The sequence below is a fragment of the Pelodiscus sinensis genome, chromosome 22, assembly GCF_052426305.1.
Source record: "Pelodiscus sinensis isolate ZL-2025 chromosome 22, ASM5242630v1, whole genome shotgun sequence".
NCBI classification, from domain to species: domain Eukaryota; kingdom Metazoa; phylum Chordata; order Testudines; family Trionychidae; genus Pelodiscus; species Pelodiscus sinensis.
This window is the reverse complement of record NC_143073.1, coordinates 25,639,729-25,657,273: the sequence shown is the minus strand read 5'-3', so window position 1 is coordinate 25,657,273 and position 17,545 is coordinate 25,639,729. Positions and strand designations below refer to the sequence as shown.

At 58.2% G+C, this 17,545-nt stretch overlaps 1 protein-coding gene across 1 annotated transcript; it reads left to right on the top strand.

The window, feature by feature from the left end:
* The first annotated feature begins 737 nt into the window (after positions 1-737).
* Positions 738-17,190, top strand: LOC149521886 (phospholipase A2 inhibitor and Ly6/PLAUR domain-containing protein-like). Its single transcript, XM_089772440.1, has 6 exons — positions 738-772; positions 7,999-8,111; positions 9,634-9,747; positions 10,603-10,755; positions 13,512-13,655; positions 15,080-17,190. Exons 2-6 carry the CDS (start codon positions 8,039-8,041, stop codon positions 15,301-15,303), a joined length of 708 nt encoding a protein of 235 aa, XP_089628566.1. The 5' UTR covers positions 738-772; positions 7,999-8,038; the 3' UTR covers positions 15,304-17,190.
* The last annotated feature ends 355 nt before the right edge of the window (positions 17,191-17,545 follow it).

Sequence of the window (17,545 nt, the reverse complement as noted above, 5' to 3'; positions counted from 1 at the left end):
GTCTCCAGCTGGGCCGACTGACAACACGCCTGTGAATGCACGAAACGGGCACTGGATCTGGTTCAATTTGCTCTTCTCTTCGCCCCCCCCCCCAACTCCTTTGCAGCCACACGGCAATCCCCCAGTTTGGGGCTGCACTGGAGTCTCTCTTCCCAAGGAACGCATTTTGCTCGTGACGTGGCTGAATTTCCTCTTGTTGGTTTCGTCCCAATTCTCCCCTTCGTGCAGGATATTTGGAACGTCCCCTTCCTGCCAAAGTGTTGGCAACCCCTCCTGGCTCGGTGTCTGCCGCAGATTTTCGAGCCGCCCTCCCCACTCCGGTATCGGCGTCCTTAACTCTGACCCTGGCACCCTGCTAGATGTCCTTCCAGCTCGACCGTGGTCGGCTGCTCTTTGGGGCCGCAGTGATTTCCCGCATCTGCCCATGGGACTGTGTCAAAACACAATCGACAATCGAGCTCCTCCCCCCTGCCTTGTTCCAGGGCCATCGCCCTGCTTCGGAGTCACCCCCCACCCCAGACATGGGGCTTCCCAGACTAGCAGCAGCTCCCCACCCAAATCTATCATTGTTTTGATTCCTTGGTAACACCGCGGACGCCGTGTGGTTACCAAGATCCTGAGGTTTCGCGGTGACGCGTTCTCTCTCTCTCGCTGCTTCCGTTCGGCATCTGAGCCGGCCTTTCGGTCTCATATAAGGGAAGGAAGGGGGTGGGCTGTGGCCGAGGTTTTGACTGCAACTTCAGAGAGCGCCTGGAGCCTGCAAGAACCAAAGGTAGGGTTATTGTTTTTCACTTGAGGGAGCAGCCGGCGGCTCCGATGTGTGATCTGCCTCCAGGAGTGCCAGGCGCTGCATGCAGATGGCACTAAGCTAGCGGGAGAGGTAGATACGCTGGAGGGCAGGGACAGGGTCTAGAGTGACCTGGACGGATTAGAGGATCGGGACAACAGAAATCTGATGAGGTTCAACAAGGAAAAGTGCAGAGTCCTGCCCTGGGGACGGAAGAATCCCAAGTATTGTTACAGGCTGGGGGCCGACTGGCTGAGTAGCAGTTCGGCAGAAAAGGCCCTGGGGATACAGCGGATGAGAAGCTGGAGATGAGTCAACAGGTGGACCTTGTAGCCAAGAAGGCGAATGGCATATTAGGGGCATTAGGAGGAGCATTGCCAGCAGATCCAGAGAAGTGACTTTTCCCTTTTATGCAGCACTGGTGAGGCCACATGTGTCCATTCTGGGGCCCCCATTACAGAAAGGACGTGGATGCATTGGAGAGGGTCCAGCGGAGGGTGGCCAAAATGATTCGGGGGCTGGAGCACGTGACCTACGAGGAGAGGCTGAGGGGGTTGGGTTTGTTTAGTTTGCAGGAGAGGTGAGTGAGGGGGGATTTGAGAGCAGCCTGCAACTCCCTGCAGGGGGGTTCCAAGGAGGCTGGAGAGAGGCTGTTCTCAGTAGTGGCAAGTGGCAGAACAAGTGGCAGTGGGGGAGGTCTAGGTTGGATATTAAAAAAAATATATTTCCCTAGGCGGGTGGGGAAGCGCTGGGCTGGGTTCCCTAGGGTGGGGGTGGAATCTCCATCCCTAGGGGTGTTTCAGTCCCAGCTGGGCAAAGCCCTGGCTGGGCTGATTGAGTCGGGGCTGGTCCTGCTTTGGGCAGGGGGCTGGACGGGATGACTCCTGAGGTCTCTTCCAGATCTATGAGTCTCTGATTCTATGTGCACACCGAAAAAGTGCCGTCTTCCCGAACGATCTCTCGGCAGGAGCTGGGGCTCTCTGATGGGGATCTCTTACTGAGATCAGGCCAGGACAGACAGTCCCTGCCTTCGGAGCTCTTGCACTCTCCACAGACCAGGGAAGGATCCGTTTCCCTATTTAACAGATGAGGGAAACTGAGGCACGGAGCCATGCGCTGACTCAGCTGGGCGTCTGCGGCCGAGCTGTGGATAGAACATGGGGTGGGGTTCAGAGCAGGAAACCCTGGTGCCTCGCTCATGAGTGTGACATACGACAGCTGCTGCTGATCTTAATCACAGCGCAGCGATCAGAGGCCTTGCGGTGCTGGGTCCACCGGGGATCTGTGCATGGTCAGAGCCACAGCCCACAGGGAGGTGACCTGGGAGGAGACCTGGTTTGCAGATGAGACAAAATCACTCCAGAGCGAAGGCCAAAGCTGCCTGCAAAGAGTGACAAAGGGGCCTCGCCCCACGGGCAGCAGGAGAGCGGATGACGCAAGACGGATTGAGAAATGCGCAGTGATGCCGAGTGGAAAACACAACCCCGGTGGGCGGGTGTCAGTGGGGCTCTCAGCGCTCCAGAGGGGGTCCTGGGGGTGCTCACGGAGTTCTCTGAAAACAGCAGCAGCTGCCACAAAGTGCCCAGAATGGGGCGAGGGGGGGGGAGCATCATGAGGTAGGAGGGCAGATGGAAGGAATTGGGCTTGTTTAGTTCGGAAAAGAGAAGGGGACGAGAGAGCAGCTTTCGAGTATCTAAAAAGTTGTTACGAGGAGGAGGGAGAAAAATTGCTCCCCTTGGCCTCTGAGGACAGGACAAGTAGCAAGGGGCTTAAACTGCAGCAAGGGAGGTTTAGGTCGGACATTAGGAAAAACTTCCTGCCTGTCCGGGTGGTCAAACACTGGGATAAATTGCCGGGGGGTTGTGGAATCTCCATCACGGGGGATATTCCAGAGCAGGTTGGCCACACACCTGTTAGGGATGCTCTAGATGGTGCTTAGTCCTGCCGTGGGGGCAGGGGACTGGACTTGCTGCCTCTTGAGGTCCCTTCCTGTTCTAGTGTCCGAGGATCCGATGATCATGAGCAAAGGGATCGATCGGTGGCTCTTTGTCCGTGGTTCCCCTTGAGAAGCGGCTGGGGGTCTGGGCAGACCCCGTCCCGCTATTGCCAAGGGCTTGGTGCCGCTGGCGAGCGACGGGAACACGTGTTGGGTGGAAGCGCCGTGACCTGGACCCTGAATCCACGAACCTCTGCGGGCTACACAGGAAAGCGCACGACTCACCCGTCTGTCAGTTCTCACCCCCTCCCCGGGGACTCCCCTCCAGGTGGGGCTTGGAGGCTGCTGGCTGCCAAGCGCTTGCAGACAAGGTCTTTATCCTTCATGCCCAAAGGTGAGGGACTCACCTGTCCGACAAGGGGCTTCTGTTCCTTTTGAGCAGTAGTTTAGGGGAGCTATCACTCCCCCCGGCAGTAGCTACTGAGGGGGAATGGGAAAAAGGGGATTCTCCACCTCATCTCACTGCCCTCTCCCACCTACCCCCTATTCCTCCCCCATGGCCACCACCTCATCTTACCTGTGAATCTTCTCCAGGAGCCGGGCAGCTAACGAGTGGAGCTAATTAGACAGGCAGCCCTATCTAGTTCTTTTCTGAATCCTGGTAGAGTTTTGGCCTTCACACCATCCTCCGGCAAGGAGTTCCACAGGTGGCCTCGGAGGGAACTGTCTGTAGACCGCCTGAAAGGGACCACAGCGTGAGAGCCCTGGGGACAGATAATGCCACAGGACATATCAGGACCCCACTCCAAGGCCTGCTAGGTCCCTGGGAGGCCCACACCTGAAATACTGGGTGCAGGGGTGGTCGCCCACCGATATATTAGACTGGGAAGGGCAACAAAAGGGATGAGGGGGTGGAGGAGTTTCCGTGTGAGGAGAGGCTGTAGACGGGGGTGGTTCAGCCAGGAAAAGAGGCGACCCAGAGGGGACAGGGCAGGGGGCGATAAAATCACTCTGGGTGCAGTGAAAAGGCCCAAAGAAGTGCTATTCCCTCCTTCCCACAACACAGCAATCAGGCATCACCCTGGGAAATTCCTGAGCAGTGATGTCTAATGCAAACAGGGAGCTACGGTTGGGCCCAATGCACAGTTAACCTGTGGAACTCCCTGCCAGAGGACAGGGGGCCATTTCATACGAGGGGGCTACTTTAACCATCATTCCAGGAGCCACTCAGGTACCGGACAGCTCTGGAGTTTTAGAAAATAATAAATACAGTTAGCCGAAAGGAGCACTGTATCTAATTCCTATATAAGGGAAGAAAATTATTTTTCTATATATTACCCCTGGGAACAGCCATATGTTACAGGTGTATGTAAATATAGAACACTTGGGAGATAATACAAGATATTCCCAATCCCAAACCTTGAGGGGTCATAAGACCAGCCAGACTGGGTCACGCCAAAGATCCATTTAGCCCAGAATCCTGTCTTCTGACAGTAGCCAATACCAGGGGTCCCAGAGGGAGTGAACAGAACAAGGAATCACCAAGCGATCCCTCGCCTGTAGCCCATCCCTGCCCATCCTGGCTAATAGCCATTGTAGCTCTCTTCCAGGAACTGATCTAGTTCTTTTTTGAACCCTGTTAGAGTTTTGGCCTTCATAACAGCTTCTGGCAGGGAGTTCCACAGGTTGACTGTGAGCGGCATGATGAAATACTGCCTTTTATTTGGTTTAAACCTGCTGTCTATTAGTTTCATTGCATAACCCTGGTTCTTCAGTTATGAGAAGGAGTACACAGCACTTCCTTAGTCACTGTCTCCATACTTGGCAACATTTTATAGACCTTTGTCATATCTCCTCCTTGTAGTCGTGTCTTTTCCAAGTGGAGCAGTTCCAGTCTTAGTAATCTCTCTTTATACAGAAGCTGTTTCCTACCTCTAAACATGTCCGCTGCCCTTCCCTTTAGCTTTTCCAATTCCAATATATCTTTTTGGGATGGGGCGAACAGATCTGTGTGCAGTGCATAGGCGTACCATGGATTTATAGGCTGGGGTATTTTCTGTCTTGTTTCTTGTCCCCTCCCAAATGGTTCCCAAGATACCAAAAAAGTAGGCATACCGATCTTGTGGAAAAAGGGGTTTTTGCAAACAAAGAAAATGTCCACACTGCTTGTTTTTGAGCAAAAACTCCAAACGCGAAAACGGATCGGCAGAAAATATGCAAATGAGATCGCACCTCATGCAAATGAGTCCCTCATTAGCATATTTTTTGCCGAGAAAACTCATAGTGTAGACATAGCTTTGGGGTATGTCTACACAACAGAGTTTTTTTGGAAAAACTTCACTTATGTCCACACTGCAATCATGTTCTTCCGAAAGAAAATTGAAAGAACAGAGGAGGGTTTTCTGACATTGGTAAACCTCATTCTTCGAGGACGAAGCCTTGGTGTGAAAGTCACGTGCGGACAGGGAAGAGGGAGTTCTTTTGGAAGAAGAGGAAAGAGGAAAAAGCAGAAGTGTTCTGCTGACCACTCCGTCCACAGTTACCACTACTTACATGCGAGAGAGCGTCCGTTCCGTGTGGATGCTATCTGTCGAAAAAGCAGATTGCAGTGTGGATGCTCTCTGTTGGAAGAAGTTTTTCTGGAAGATCTCTTCTGGAAAAGCTTCTTCCGAAAGAAGCCTTCAGTCTAGACAGAGCCTAGGTGTATTTCCAGGAGATAAAACCTGGTTTCAGGAGGCATACCTGCGCCGGTTGACAAAGGCACACCTGCGCGTCTAGACTGCCCCGACCTGTCGACAAACACCTGGTCAGCAGAGTGCGGCAGCCATTTACATTTAAATGAAGTCACGATTATTTAAATCGCAGCTTCATTTCCCTATGCCGGGTAGCCTAATCTACTTGCCTCTGGCGACAGAGGCGTGTAGTCTAGACATACCCCCAGTAACTAGCAAGAAAGTCTTAATCACTGTTTATTTATCCAGTCACACAATGCATTTGCTATTTCTCCAACACAAACACGCTCCATTTCAAGGTATTAACGGTGCCAAGATTCAAAGCGTAAAAGCGAATGTAAAAGTGGCACTTGCATTTACAAAGGAAGGACCTGGAAGCCGTGTTAGCCTCCGGGAATGGCTCCGTTCCATAATGGGACGCAGGAATCCGGAGTATGCAGCTGCCGTCAGCCTGCCAGACGATTCTCAGCTGTAAATATTTGTTAGGCGTCATCAAGGTGTCACAGGACTCTTCCGTGTTGATGCTAAAACAGACTAACCGGGCTGCCCCTCTGAAGCACCACGGGAGACGGCTTACGTGTTATCAGGACAACGTGCCCTCCAAGCAAGGTCATTTCTAGGCCGCGCTCCGCTCGGAGGGAAGGCGGCAGAGAGACCTGTCCCCAGGCGGGTACAACCTGGTATCAGTAGAGCCCTCCAGGACCTGTGAAAATTCCCACCGATGAATAAAAAAAAATCTGTATTTGCCACGTGAGACGCCGGGGGACGGACAGAAACGTCCTCTGATTCCACCAGGGGCAACTGAACCGCCTCAGGGCAGCACCGGCTGGGGCTCGGAGACTAAAACCGCCCGGCTTTGGGGGAGAGGCGTCGGGAGACAAACACTGAACAGGGCCCTTCTCCGGCCCAGGCTGGCCAGACCCGGCTCCCCCTCCCACCAGCCGGGTGACAGGAGCTATTTCCCCATCGCCGGGGCTGTGAGGGCCCGTGGGGCTGGGCCTGCTGGCTGCAGGCGTTGACAGGGGAAGCCAAGGGGCACACAGGCCATCAGCTACCCAGCCAGAGGGGCCTGCGGGAACCGTGTGGTACCCGCTCGGCACAGGGAGGGGGCAGACAGAGCCCTGCCGACAGCGCCCCCTGCTGGCCAAGGGCAGCAGCAGCCCCCAGGGTCGGGGAAGCTCCATTTTCCTTGCCCGGACCCGAGCGCAGGCCCTGTCAGCCAACAGCCCCTCCCCACTCAGAGCCCAGCTCCAGGCCGCGGGCTCCCCAGCCACAGCACCGAGCAGCTGCTCATGCTCCTGTTTGCACCCTGCTGTGGGGAGAGAGAAGCCCCCAATTCTCTCCAAACGGCGCCCTGCCAGGGGCCGTACGACCGGGTTCAGGGCCAAGGGGTCCGGTCCCGGAGGATCCGTCCATCAGCCAGGCTCTGGGTATCCGTAGGGAGTGGCCGACAGGGGATGGGTAGGGACGGTGTCCTGAGCCCCTGTCTGGCAGGGGGTTGCTCGTTCCCTGCTCTGTCCCCTCTGTTTGGGGCACCGGCGTTGGCCACCCGGCGGGATGGACCTTTGGGCTGACCCGCTCGGATGCTCTTGGGATGATTTCACCTGTTCTGATCCTTCCCGCCGACACCTGCGGCAGTTCGGCAGGCAAGGACCCGGGATCGCAGTAGACAAGGAGCTGGAGATGAGTCAGCGGGCGCCCGGGTAGCTCACAGCACTGGGAGCGTTGCCAGCAGATCTAGAGAAGGGGCCGTTCCCCTTTATTCGGCACCGGGGAGGCCACATCTGGAGTATTGCACCCAGTTCTGGGCCCCCATTACAGGAAGGATGTGGAGCGATGGAGAGGGCCCCGTGGAGGCAACCAAAATGATTTAGGGGCTGGAGCACATGAGGAGAGGCTGAGGGATTGGGGCTTGTTCAGTCAGCAGAAGAGAAGAGCGAGGGGGGATTTGAGAGCAGCCTGCAACTCCCTGAAGGGGGGATCCAAAGAGGCTGGAGAGAGGCTGTTCTCAGGGGGGGCAGAACAAGGATCAATGGGGCTCAAGTTGCAGGGGGGGAGGTCTAGGTTGGAGATTAGGACAAACGATTTCCCTAGGCAGGTGGGGAAGCCCTGGGCTGGGTTCCCTAGGGAGGGGGTGGAATCTCCATCCCTAGGGGTGTTTAAGTACCAGCTGGACCAAGCCTGGCTGGCTGATTGAGTCGGGGCGGGTCCTGCCTTGGGCAGGGGGCTGACTCGATGGCGCCCGAGGGCTCTGTCTGTCCCGGGGTTCTGTGACAATGCCCTGGCCTTGGCCGCTCACAGAGGCTGGACCCCAGGCTGGACGGACGGGCCCTTCATCGGGTCCAGGGGGGCCGTGACGAGCTGTTTTCCAGGGTCTTTACCCATTTCATTTTCTTCCCGTCCCACCCACAATGTCTCGGTCGGGGTCCGGCCCCAGGGTGCGCTGGTTCCCGCGCCAGGCCTGCGGCCGAGACGCGGCTCGCACCCGGGCGGCCCGGCTCCCCCCCACGAGGCCCTGACCGGCCAGCGCTTGTGTCCTCCAGGCCCTGCTCAGCACCGATCCTGGCCTGGCGCTCGGCTGCCATGACGACCGGGCTCGTCACCCTCTGCCTGCTCGGCGCGCTCCACGCCACGGCGGCCGTGCAGAACGACACAGGTGAGCCGCAGCGGGCGGGGCCGGCAGCCGGGGGAGGGGGACTGAGTCTGGGGGCTCTCGTGTGGGGAGCACTGAGTTCTGCGGCTGAGGCACCCCCTCAGCCCAGGCTGTTCGGGGGTAACGCTGGCTGGGAGGTGGGCGGGGGCAGGGTCCCCCCCAACAAAAAATTCAGGCTGCTCAGGAAATTTTGAAACATGAGCATTTCCTGTCCTGCCCTGGTGCCTCGTGGGAGCTGTCGTTCAGAGGCCTGGTGCGCCTTCTAGAAAGGGAGTGTGGCCTAGTGGTTAGAGTGGGAGGGACTGGGAACCAGCGCTTCTGGGATCTCTTCCCATTTCTCAGAATGGAGTGGGGTCTAGTGGTTAGAGCAGGGGTCTGGGAACCAGGGCTCCTGGGATCTCTTCCCAGTTCTCAGACTGGAGTGGGGTCTAATGGTGAGAGCAGGGGTCTGGGAACCAGGCACGCCATGAAACGTGTGACGCAGGGAGAATGGGGCTGAATTTCACTTCCCACCAGATGCCGTTTCTAGTTCCAGATAGGATGGGCTTTGGCCCCTCAAACCAGTTCAGTTTCCAGCCCTTCACCTTCTCAGCCATGGGGCGGGGTGTATGGGGGGGGGGGAGGCAGAGTGCACTGGTTTCCGGGTGGGGAAAACCAAAAACAATCCCTCCCCCAGCTGCCCTATGTGGGGGAAACTAGCCCGGCCAATCAGCAGCAGGTGAGGGCCCAGCTGGCTCGGAACGACCGCCAATCACCTCTGTGGCTGCGGGCAGTGGGCGGAGCCGGGGGGTGAGGTGAGTGGACTGAGGGCAAGGGGGACACACAGAAGCAGGGTCGCTCGGCTCCAGGCCCTAGAGACCGCCCCAGAGCAGGGTCGGAGGACTCCTGGGGCGAGAGGGGGCCGAGTGTGTGCACTGGCCGCCGGGCACGGAGCACTTCCAGGGAAAGGGGCCCAAACCATATGACTGCAGAGGCTGGTGGAAGCCGCCTTGATGCAGCCCTGGGTGGTAAGAACAGCTCGGTGGTCCTCCTTTCCTGCCTGCCCCTCACCGTAGCTTCTGGGCTGGTGGGGTCAGCTGAGCCCTGAACTTGGCAATCGCTGGGAGAGCCCAGCATCTTCCACCCTTGGCCAGGGTCGTTTTCCCCCATGAAAGGCCCTGCCGGGAATTAGCTGTGGCCATCAGGAGACAGCGGTGTCACCTTTGTGGGTTATCATCAGGTGATAGGCCCCTTCACGCTTGGATCCCTCCTCCCCCCGGATTGATGTCACCCCCTTGCATGAGGGTGGCTGCAGGGGAGGGGGGCTATTGCATCCTCAACCCTTTCTTCTGTGCTACTGGATAGCAGGGCCAAGCATGGGGGAAACTGAGGCACACGTCGGCGTCATAAAAATAGTGCAGAACTTTGCCATGGCCCCTAATGGCAGTAGCGTGGATGGGGCCCGGGACGTTTAAGAGCCAGCCTAAAATCGGGAAGCCGGACGTTGGCCATGGCTACAAAGCTGAGCTGTCTTTTCCCTTGTCAGGCGTGCCTCTGAGCTGTTTCTACTGCAAATCCGGGCAGCGGTGTCATCACACCCCCCAGACCTGCTCCTCGCCCCAGGACGCATGCATCGTCGTTCACGAACGCAACACGCTGGGTGAGTCCCGCGGGCACCTCCGGGGGGCGGAAAACCTGCTGCTGGGTGCGTTTGCCGGTGGGTGTCTGAATGCAGCCTAAGGCGGGACAGCGGCCCGTTTGCGCCCCTTCCAACTAGCAGCTGCCCGGAGCACCCACCGGGAGATTGCAGGGGGCATGAGGCCCGGGGACATGGAAGTGAAAGGTGAACACCCGTCCTACTGTGCGTGATGTCCCTGGGACGCCAGCCTCCGGTGTCCCCTGCAAGCTGAGCGCTTGGGCACCCACTCAGCAGAGATTCAAATGCCACCCTGCTGATTAGCAGAGCACCTGCCCCTGGGTTTGGTTTCTGTTGGTGGTTCACATTTGCACGTGGCTTGGTGCACACTGAAAAATTATTCCGCACATGAGTGGAAAAAACTGCACATGGATGGAAAAAGTGTGAGGGGCCATTACCAGCCTCACCTGGCATGATGCCAACCCCTCTGTGGTTTTGGGACAGTGCTATTTGGGGACCCTGGAATTGAGCTTATGGGGGCGCACCTCCTGCAAGCCCCTCTCTTTGCCAGGGATACTCAGCCATAGCCCCTCCCCTGAGGTGGGCGCCCAAATCAGACCAGGCATGTCTTGTCTTTGGAAAGAAACAAGGGAGACCCCCCCTGCTTTCTCCCGGCATGTCCAGTCTCTGCTCCCGAAGCCGTTCTGAATGGTCCTTGGGCTGGGGAGACATTGGCTGCATTGCCCAGTGGTTAGCGCGCTCACCTGGCTGAGGAGCTGAACCTGTCAATACTTAGTCGGGCCCCACGCCAGGGGGCGGCTCCGTCACTTTTTAACCAGCATGCCAAGCCCCCTCCTCCCTGTGCTGCCTTCCCGCCAGGCGCGGACACTTCGGGCACGTTCCAGGCCTGCGCCGACTCCCGCCGCAGCCTCACCGGCTTCCTGGCGTTCTACTTCGGGCTCAAGGTGACCGTGGAGATCCAGTCGGAAATCTGCAAGAGCGATGACTGCAACAGCGAGTCCACACCCCCCCGTGCGTAGCACCGGCCTCCTTCGCGGGCGCGGGGCTGCAGCGGGGTCCCGGGGGTTGCTAGTCCCGGCCGTGGGAAAACCCCAGGGGACGGCTGACGTTCCAGGGGCAAGCAGGCGGCTAGTGGGGGGGGGGGGGGGGTCACTTTTCGTGGGAAGCAAGCATGGAGGAGACGTTTCCCGGGGGGAGGGGAGTATTAACGTCTTCGGCCTGGGGAGACTGTCACTTGCCAGCCGTCCCCGCCCCTTCTAGGGAGACACATTCAAATGCGGAGCCGATCTTGCGGGTGGCGCCTGAGGGAGCCTGGTTTGCTTAGCCTGGGATAACCCACTCTAAGAGGAGACCCAATTGCTCTCGGGGGGCGTGTTCTGGGGTGCAAAGCAGACCGGTAAGGGGTCACGGTAGTCCAGAGCCAGCATCTTAAAATGCTCTTTCCTGGGGCTCACCACCTGGTACCCACTGCACTGTGAGTGCTGGTTGAAGAGGTCAGCCTGACCCCTCCCCCTGTCCCCCATTTCCCAGCCCTGGGCCAATCAGAGAGGGCCGGCCCGAGCCATTCGTGTGCCCCGGGAGCACGGCACCGCCCACAGGAATGCGGCGCATACACGGCTCCTCCCCCGGACGCCCGGCGTCCTGGGAACCCGGGCACCCAGTGCATGCGTGGCTCCGCCCCGGGCGCCCAGTGCCCCCGGAGCCCGGTGTATGTGTGGCCCCGCCCCCCGGTGTCTGGTGCATGCATGGCCCCGCCCCCACTCGGTCCGGCAGCCCCACGTGGTGCCCCCTACAATGGGGCGCCCCGGGCGGTAGCCTGGTCAGCCCGTAGCTTGGGCCGGCTCAGCAATGAGAGGGACAATCAGATACATTTGCTCATTCCAAGGGTGCGTGTCTGCAGCAAGGCTGACGCCAATTGTGTCGCTGACGTCGAAATAGCTTCATTTGGCTTTTGCACAGCAGGACGTCGATGGACGGGACTCTCCCTCCGACCCCCCTTGCTCCGCTGGCAAGGCGGGGCACCGGAGTCGGAGTGAGACGTCCTCCAGCTCCATATTAGTTCGAAATAGCGGCCCACCCTTTTATTCCGAAATAACGCTGCTGTGTAAACGTCCCCAAAGAGACCCAGCGCCGGGGCCCCTGCCCTGCCGTCAAGGATCATGTTCCCCACAGCACCGGGTTGGCTTAGATCAGTGGTTCTCAAAGCTATGGATGCTGGTAGGGTCGCTGCCGATGTCTGACAATCCGAAAGGAGCCTTCAGAATTCTTCAGGGGCCTTGTACATGGGGGAAGAGCAAACCATCTACTCAAGTGAAAAGTCAAGTTAGTTTCTCAGCAAGAGGGTTCAGGCCACACGACACCCAGGAGCAGGGCGAGAGCTAGCAAGGGTCACAAAGAAACAGCATCCAAAGTTGCCTGGGAGTGGCGTGGCCTCAGCAAGTCACCGCATCGGCTCATTTCTTCCTGAGCCTTTTCTTCCTGCGACTCCACTCCCCATGGCATGTGGGGATCAGGCCTCAGCTGGCGTGTTGTGTCCAGCTCTGGGCCCCACATTTCAGGAAAGAGGGGGAGAAACTGGAGACGGTGCAGAGAAGAGCGACCAGAAGGAGGAAAGGGCTGGAGAACACGAGCTATGGGAGGCTGAAGGAATTGGGCTTGTGCAGTGTGGAAAGGAGCAGACTGAGAGGGGACGTGAGAGTGGTTTTCAGGTATTGGAAAGGGCGTCACACGGAGGCGGGAGAAAAATTCTCCTTGGCCTCGGAGGACAGGACAAGCAAGGGGCTTAAACTGCAGCCAGGGAGGTTTTGGTTGGACATTAGGAAAAACTTTCCACCTGGCAGGTGGTGAAACTCTGGGATAAGTTGCCGAGGGGGGTTGTGACTCTCCAAAGAGCAGGTTGGGCAGACGCGTCAGGGACGGTCTAGATCAGGGGTGAGCAATAATTTTCAACCAGGGGTCACTTAATACATTTTCGAAGTGGCCCCGGGCGATCCTGGAAGGGGCGGGGCCGGAACACTTCCCTGCGTCCCCGCCCAGCGACTGTGATTGGTCTGCGGGTGGGGGCGTGTGTGAAGTCTTTGCCCCCCTGGAGAGAACCGCCCGGTGTTCTGAACAGCTGGTGGTTCCCTCTAGTGCCCGTGCCCCTAGCGGTGGGAGGAGACTTTGCACGCTCCCCCCTCTCACTGGCCAATCAGGGCTTGGGGGGCGGGGGAGTGACAGGCCTCCATGGGCCTGATCAGCTGGATCTGGCCCGCAAAGGCCCTTTTGCCCACCCTTGCGCCAGACAGTGCTGGGTCCCGCCGTGGGGGCAGGGACTGGACTCGGTGACCCCTCGAGGTCCCTAGGGCTCTGCAAGTCTATGGTGGAAGAACCCTTCTTGGCCTCCCCCGCTGGACAGACACCAGCCAGCAGGGAGAGATGGGGCCTCCCGCCGGGGGGGAGGGGTCCCTGGACGCTGCTGGGTTGGGTCTGTGGAAAGGGGCCAACTCCGGTGGAGCGAGGCGGCCGGACGCCCCCGGACACAAGGGGGGAGCAGCCCTGGGAAGCTGGGGGACGAGGGGGGCGCGGGACCACACCAGCCGGCCACTGGGGCTGGGAGTCAGGCGGTTTCCAGGGGCTACAGGAGGGGGTGGTGCCGGGGGCAAATCCCGGAGGCAGCTGCCGGGCCGGGGCCGTGGGCTGGGTTGCTGGCCGGGGGGGTCTGGCCCCTCCTGCGTTCTCCGGCTCCTGGGTCTGGAGCCGACCCTTCTGTCCCTGCTGCCTTTCAGGGCTGGCCATCAACAACGTCCCCAATGGGCGGGAGTGCCAGGCCTGCTACGCCCCCGGCTTCCAGAGCTGCCAGCCCGCCGGGAGCCTGCTCTGCCTGGGAGGCGCTGACCAGTGCGCTGACGTGGTCGGGACGCTGGAGCAAGGTACGTGAACACCCCAGGGAGCCAGGCGGCGCCAGGCGGCTCTTCTGGACCAGCCGGGGGGCGGGGGGGGGGGCTGGGAAATGCCCCTTTGCCTTAGCACAAGCCAAAAGGTCGGAGGCCGTCACTCACAGGAGGCTCCCAGCCCATCCGGCTCTAACCACTGCACCCTGCTCCCCTCCTAGAGCCAGGGATAGGGACTAGAAACCCAGAGTCCCACCTCCCCTCCCCTCTAACCACTACACCCCACTCTCTTTCCAGACACAGGGAGAGAACCCAGGAGTACTGGCTCCCATCCCCCCTGGCTCTAACCACTGCACCCCACTCCAGAGCCAGGGAAAGAGACCAGATATTCTGCCTCCCCGTCCTCACCCATGCACCTCTAACCACTAGACTCCACTCCCCTCCCAGACCCAGGGAGAGAACCTAGAAGTCCTGGCTCCCATCCCCCCCTTGCTCTAACCACTGCACCCCACTCCAGAGCCAGGGATAGAGACCAGATATTCTGCCTCCCCGCCCCCACCCATGCACCTCTAACCACTAGACTCCACTCCCCTCCCAGACCCAGGGAGAGAACCTAGAAGTCCTGGCTCCCAGTCCCCCTTGCTCTAACCGCTAGACCCCACTCCCTTCCCAGAGCCAGGGAGAGAACCCAGGAGTTCTGCCCCCCCCTAACCAGTGTACCTCACTCCCCTCCCAGACCCAGGGAAAGAACCCTGGTGTCCTGGCTCCCCGCCCTCTGGACTTCCCAGCATGACTTGGAGTCCCTTTGCGTGTCACACATGGTGAGGCCGAGCTGAATGGGAATGTGGCCTGGAGCAAAGCGAAGGCAGCGCTTTTGGGCAGAGAACTGGCAGCAGAGGGGCCCTGGCCGTGGGCAGATACCCTGTTTGTCGATACCCAGGACTACTTCAAGGATACACCTGTAACCAAGGCCAATTTCTCTTCCTAATGGGAGTGATTCTCAAGAGCTCACATTTTTGGTGCACCGTTCTGGCCAACAGGGTCACAATATTTGTCCCCCTTTTACCGAGAAGCAGCAGAACTCTGAGGCCTGGTAGGTCAGTAGGAGAAGAAATCCATGGGGGCAAAGTCTAGGTATTTCCTTAGGGCAGCTTGTTTGCTCACCCTGTTTCGACCAGTCCTGGAACAGAGGTGGGCACAAACAGCACACCGGCTGTCCCCTCAATCTGCCTTCAATCTTTGGTAGCTCCCAGGGAATAATTTGTCCCCAAGAAAGGGCTGGAGTCAGCGATCCATGCAGTGAACCCTTCCTGGCCTTAGAATTTACTAACCAGGTTGGTAGCTATCTGTAGGCTGACTTGGCTTGGAGACAAGGTCCTAGAGAACTCGCTGGGGCCCGATAATGGTGGCAGCGGTGGGATTAGGTCATGCTGCATCTGATCTGCTCTGGTTTCCCGGCACAGGCAATGTCACGATACCATTTGCAGCCAGAGGCTGCGCCACCCAGGCGGCCTGCAGCATCACGACGCTGGAGTCGGGGGTGTTCACCTACAAGCTGACCAAGACCAGCTGCAAACCCGCACCCAAAGCGCTGCCCAGCGGTGCCCCCCGGATGCTGGTGTGGGGCCCCCTGAGCAGCATCATCCCCCTTTTCCTTCCTGCCCTTCTGGGGCCCTTCCTCTGCTGATGCCCCATCTGCGTGACTGGCACGCCACCCATAGACCGGGGCCGTTGGTGGCTCAGTTTCTCCAGGGGAGAGCAATGGTGAGCTGCCATTGCAAAGGAATTTGGGATCCCTGGATGCGGGGGCTGCAGACAAGCCAAGTCAAGATGCTCTGCTAATTCTGATGCGGGGTGGAGGAGGGGGCTGTGTCCTGCTAAAACCCCCTCACAGCTTCTCAAAGATCTCTGCGAGGGAAGTCCTGGCTCCCTCCCTCCCCCCTACTCTAGCCACTAGACTCCACTACCTTTCTAGAATTGGGTGAGAACCCAGGAGACCTGGCTCCCTCCCTTCCCCCATTCAAGCCATGAGACCCCATTCCCCTCCCAGAGCTGGGAGACAACTCAGGAATCCCGGCTCCCATCTCCCTGCTCTGACCACTAGACTCAGTTCCCCTCCCACATCTGGTGCTAAAACCCAGGAGTCCTGGGAACCAGCTCCCTGGAGATTCCAGCAATGGTCCAAGTCCCACTGCAGATTCCAAATGGCTCTGAATAAAGCTCGACCAGAGAGCGTCCGTGCATGCCTGTGTGTTTGTGGGTATAAGCCATCCGTGTCTGCTCCTCTTTCATGACATACGCCGGTGCTTCCGGGAGCAGCTCTGCCACCATCCCGGACTCCAACCAGAAGCTGCAGGGCATGGCAAACAGGCCTGATTTTTGCACACCTCCTTCACCCCCCCAGAACTAGCAAACCACCCGGCACATCTCCCCGAAGTCAAAACAAGCTCGCGCAATAAGAAAATATCCTGCCCAGACTACGTGTAACAGCACCACCTGGTAACACCAGCCCTCACCCTCTAGTTACTCTGTGCATGTTGCTGTGCTGAAGGTTGCTAAGGACTGCCAAGAGGTGACACTTGGGTGCTAAAACAACCACAGTGGAAGTCACAGGAAGAGGCAGAAATTTCAGCTTTCATTGTTTTAAAATACATTCTGAATAAAGTTGCTTGAGCATTTTCCAGTGGTTAATTCCTCAGCCAGAGACTGTTCCACAAGAAGCATCTGCCAGACCAAGGGGAATCCCCATATTTATAAGGCCCAATATGAGTGAATCCCAAATGGCTATCACTATCAGCAAGTGGATCAACGTACCACTCCTTGGTGGTGGACAGCAACAGTGGAGAACATCAGCTCATCCTCTTCCTCCAAGGCTTATCAGCGTCCATCCCATCCTGAACTTCCTTTCCTGCCAGCTTCCAGGGCCACACTTGGCTCTAATCCCACTGCTATCACCAACCATCTTTCTGCCTCCAAAATGAATACTTGGGGATCCCACTACTGACACCAACACTTGTTCTCGGGAAGTCTTTATGCTCCCATCTCAGGTGGCTTCCATACTGGTATCTGCGGTGGGAACTCATAGGATGATCTTGCAGTTAATGCCTTGGACTAGACTGGGAACTCCCTACCCTGACGCCAAGTCCCTGTGTGACCCCGGGGTAGGTCCCAGCTCCATGCTTTAGTTTCACAATTAGCAAAATGTGGTTAGATCGGTTATCTCTTTTGGGGGCAGGGACCATCTCTCATTGTATGTCTGGGCAGCACCTGACTCAGCAGGGCCCCTAGTCTCAATTGGCAGGAGGGGTCTGTGCAGCACCTGGAGCAATGGGGGCCTGATTTTAGTTGTAGGGCAGGGTCTGTGCTGCCCCTAATGTGAAGGGGGGAGTCTGTGCAGCTGCTGGTACAATGGGTGGCCCTGATCTCAGGCAATGTCTGTGCAGTGCCCTGACACAACAGGAACCCAGATCTCAAATAGGGTCTCTAAGTGCATTGATAATATCTAATAACCAGCAGACTTACGTGGCATTGTCCAGGTCCCACAGAGCAGGGGAATCATGGTGTGTGGGGTGCAGGACTCAAGGCAGGGCCTTGGGGATGTGTGTGTGTGTGGAGGGAGGGCAGTGCAGGAAGCTGTCTGTCTGTAGGGGGGTGCGAGAGTCAGGGTTAGGGGGTGAGGAGGGGCTCAGGGTGGGGGGATCCCATCTGCCATGGGCCTTTTCTCCCCCCTCCCCCCCCCCGGCTCCTCTCCAGCTACCAGGGGTGTTTTTCCTCTCCCCCCCCCCCCAACTTCCCTGTCTGTACCGTGGCCAAGGGCTGGGAGAGGGAAAAGATTTGGGGCACGGGGGCTACTAACTCGGGGTGCTGGCAGGCAAGATGGCAGAGCCCCAGCCTGGCTGACCACTCCCTTGGTGAGATGGCTGCCCCCA

Excerpts from the sequence above, each read along its gene's own strand:
- LOC149521886 (XM_089772440.1), top strand. The coding sequence starts at position 8,039 with ATGACGACCGGGCTCGTCACCCTCTGCCTGCTCGGCGCGCTCCACGCC. Across the intron at positions 8,112-9,633 it reads GGCCGTGCAGAACGACACAG|GCGTGCCTCTGAGCTGTTTC; the intron begins GTGAGCCGCAGC and ends TTCCCTTGTCAG. Across the intron at positions 10,756-13,511 it reads CAGCGAGTCCACACCCCCCC|GGCTGGCCATCAACAACGTC; the intron begins GTGCGTAGCACC and ends GCTGCCTTTCAG.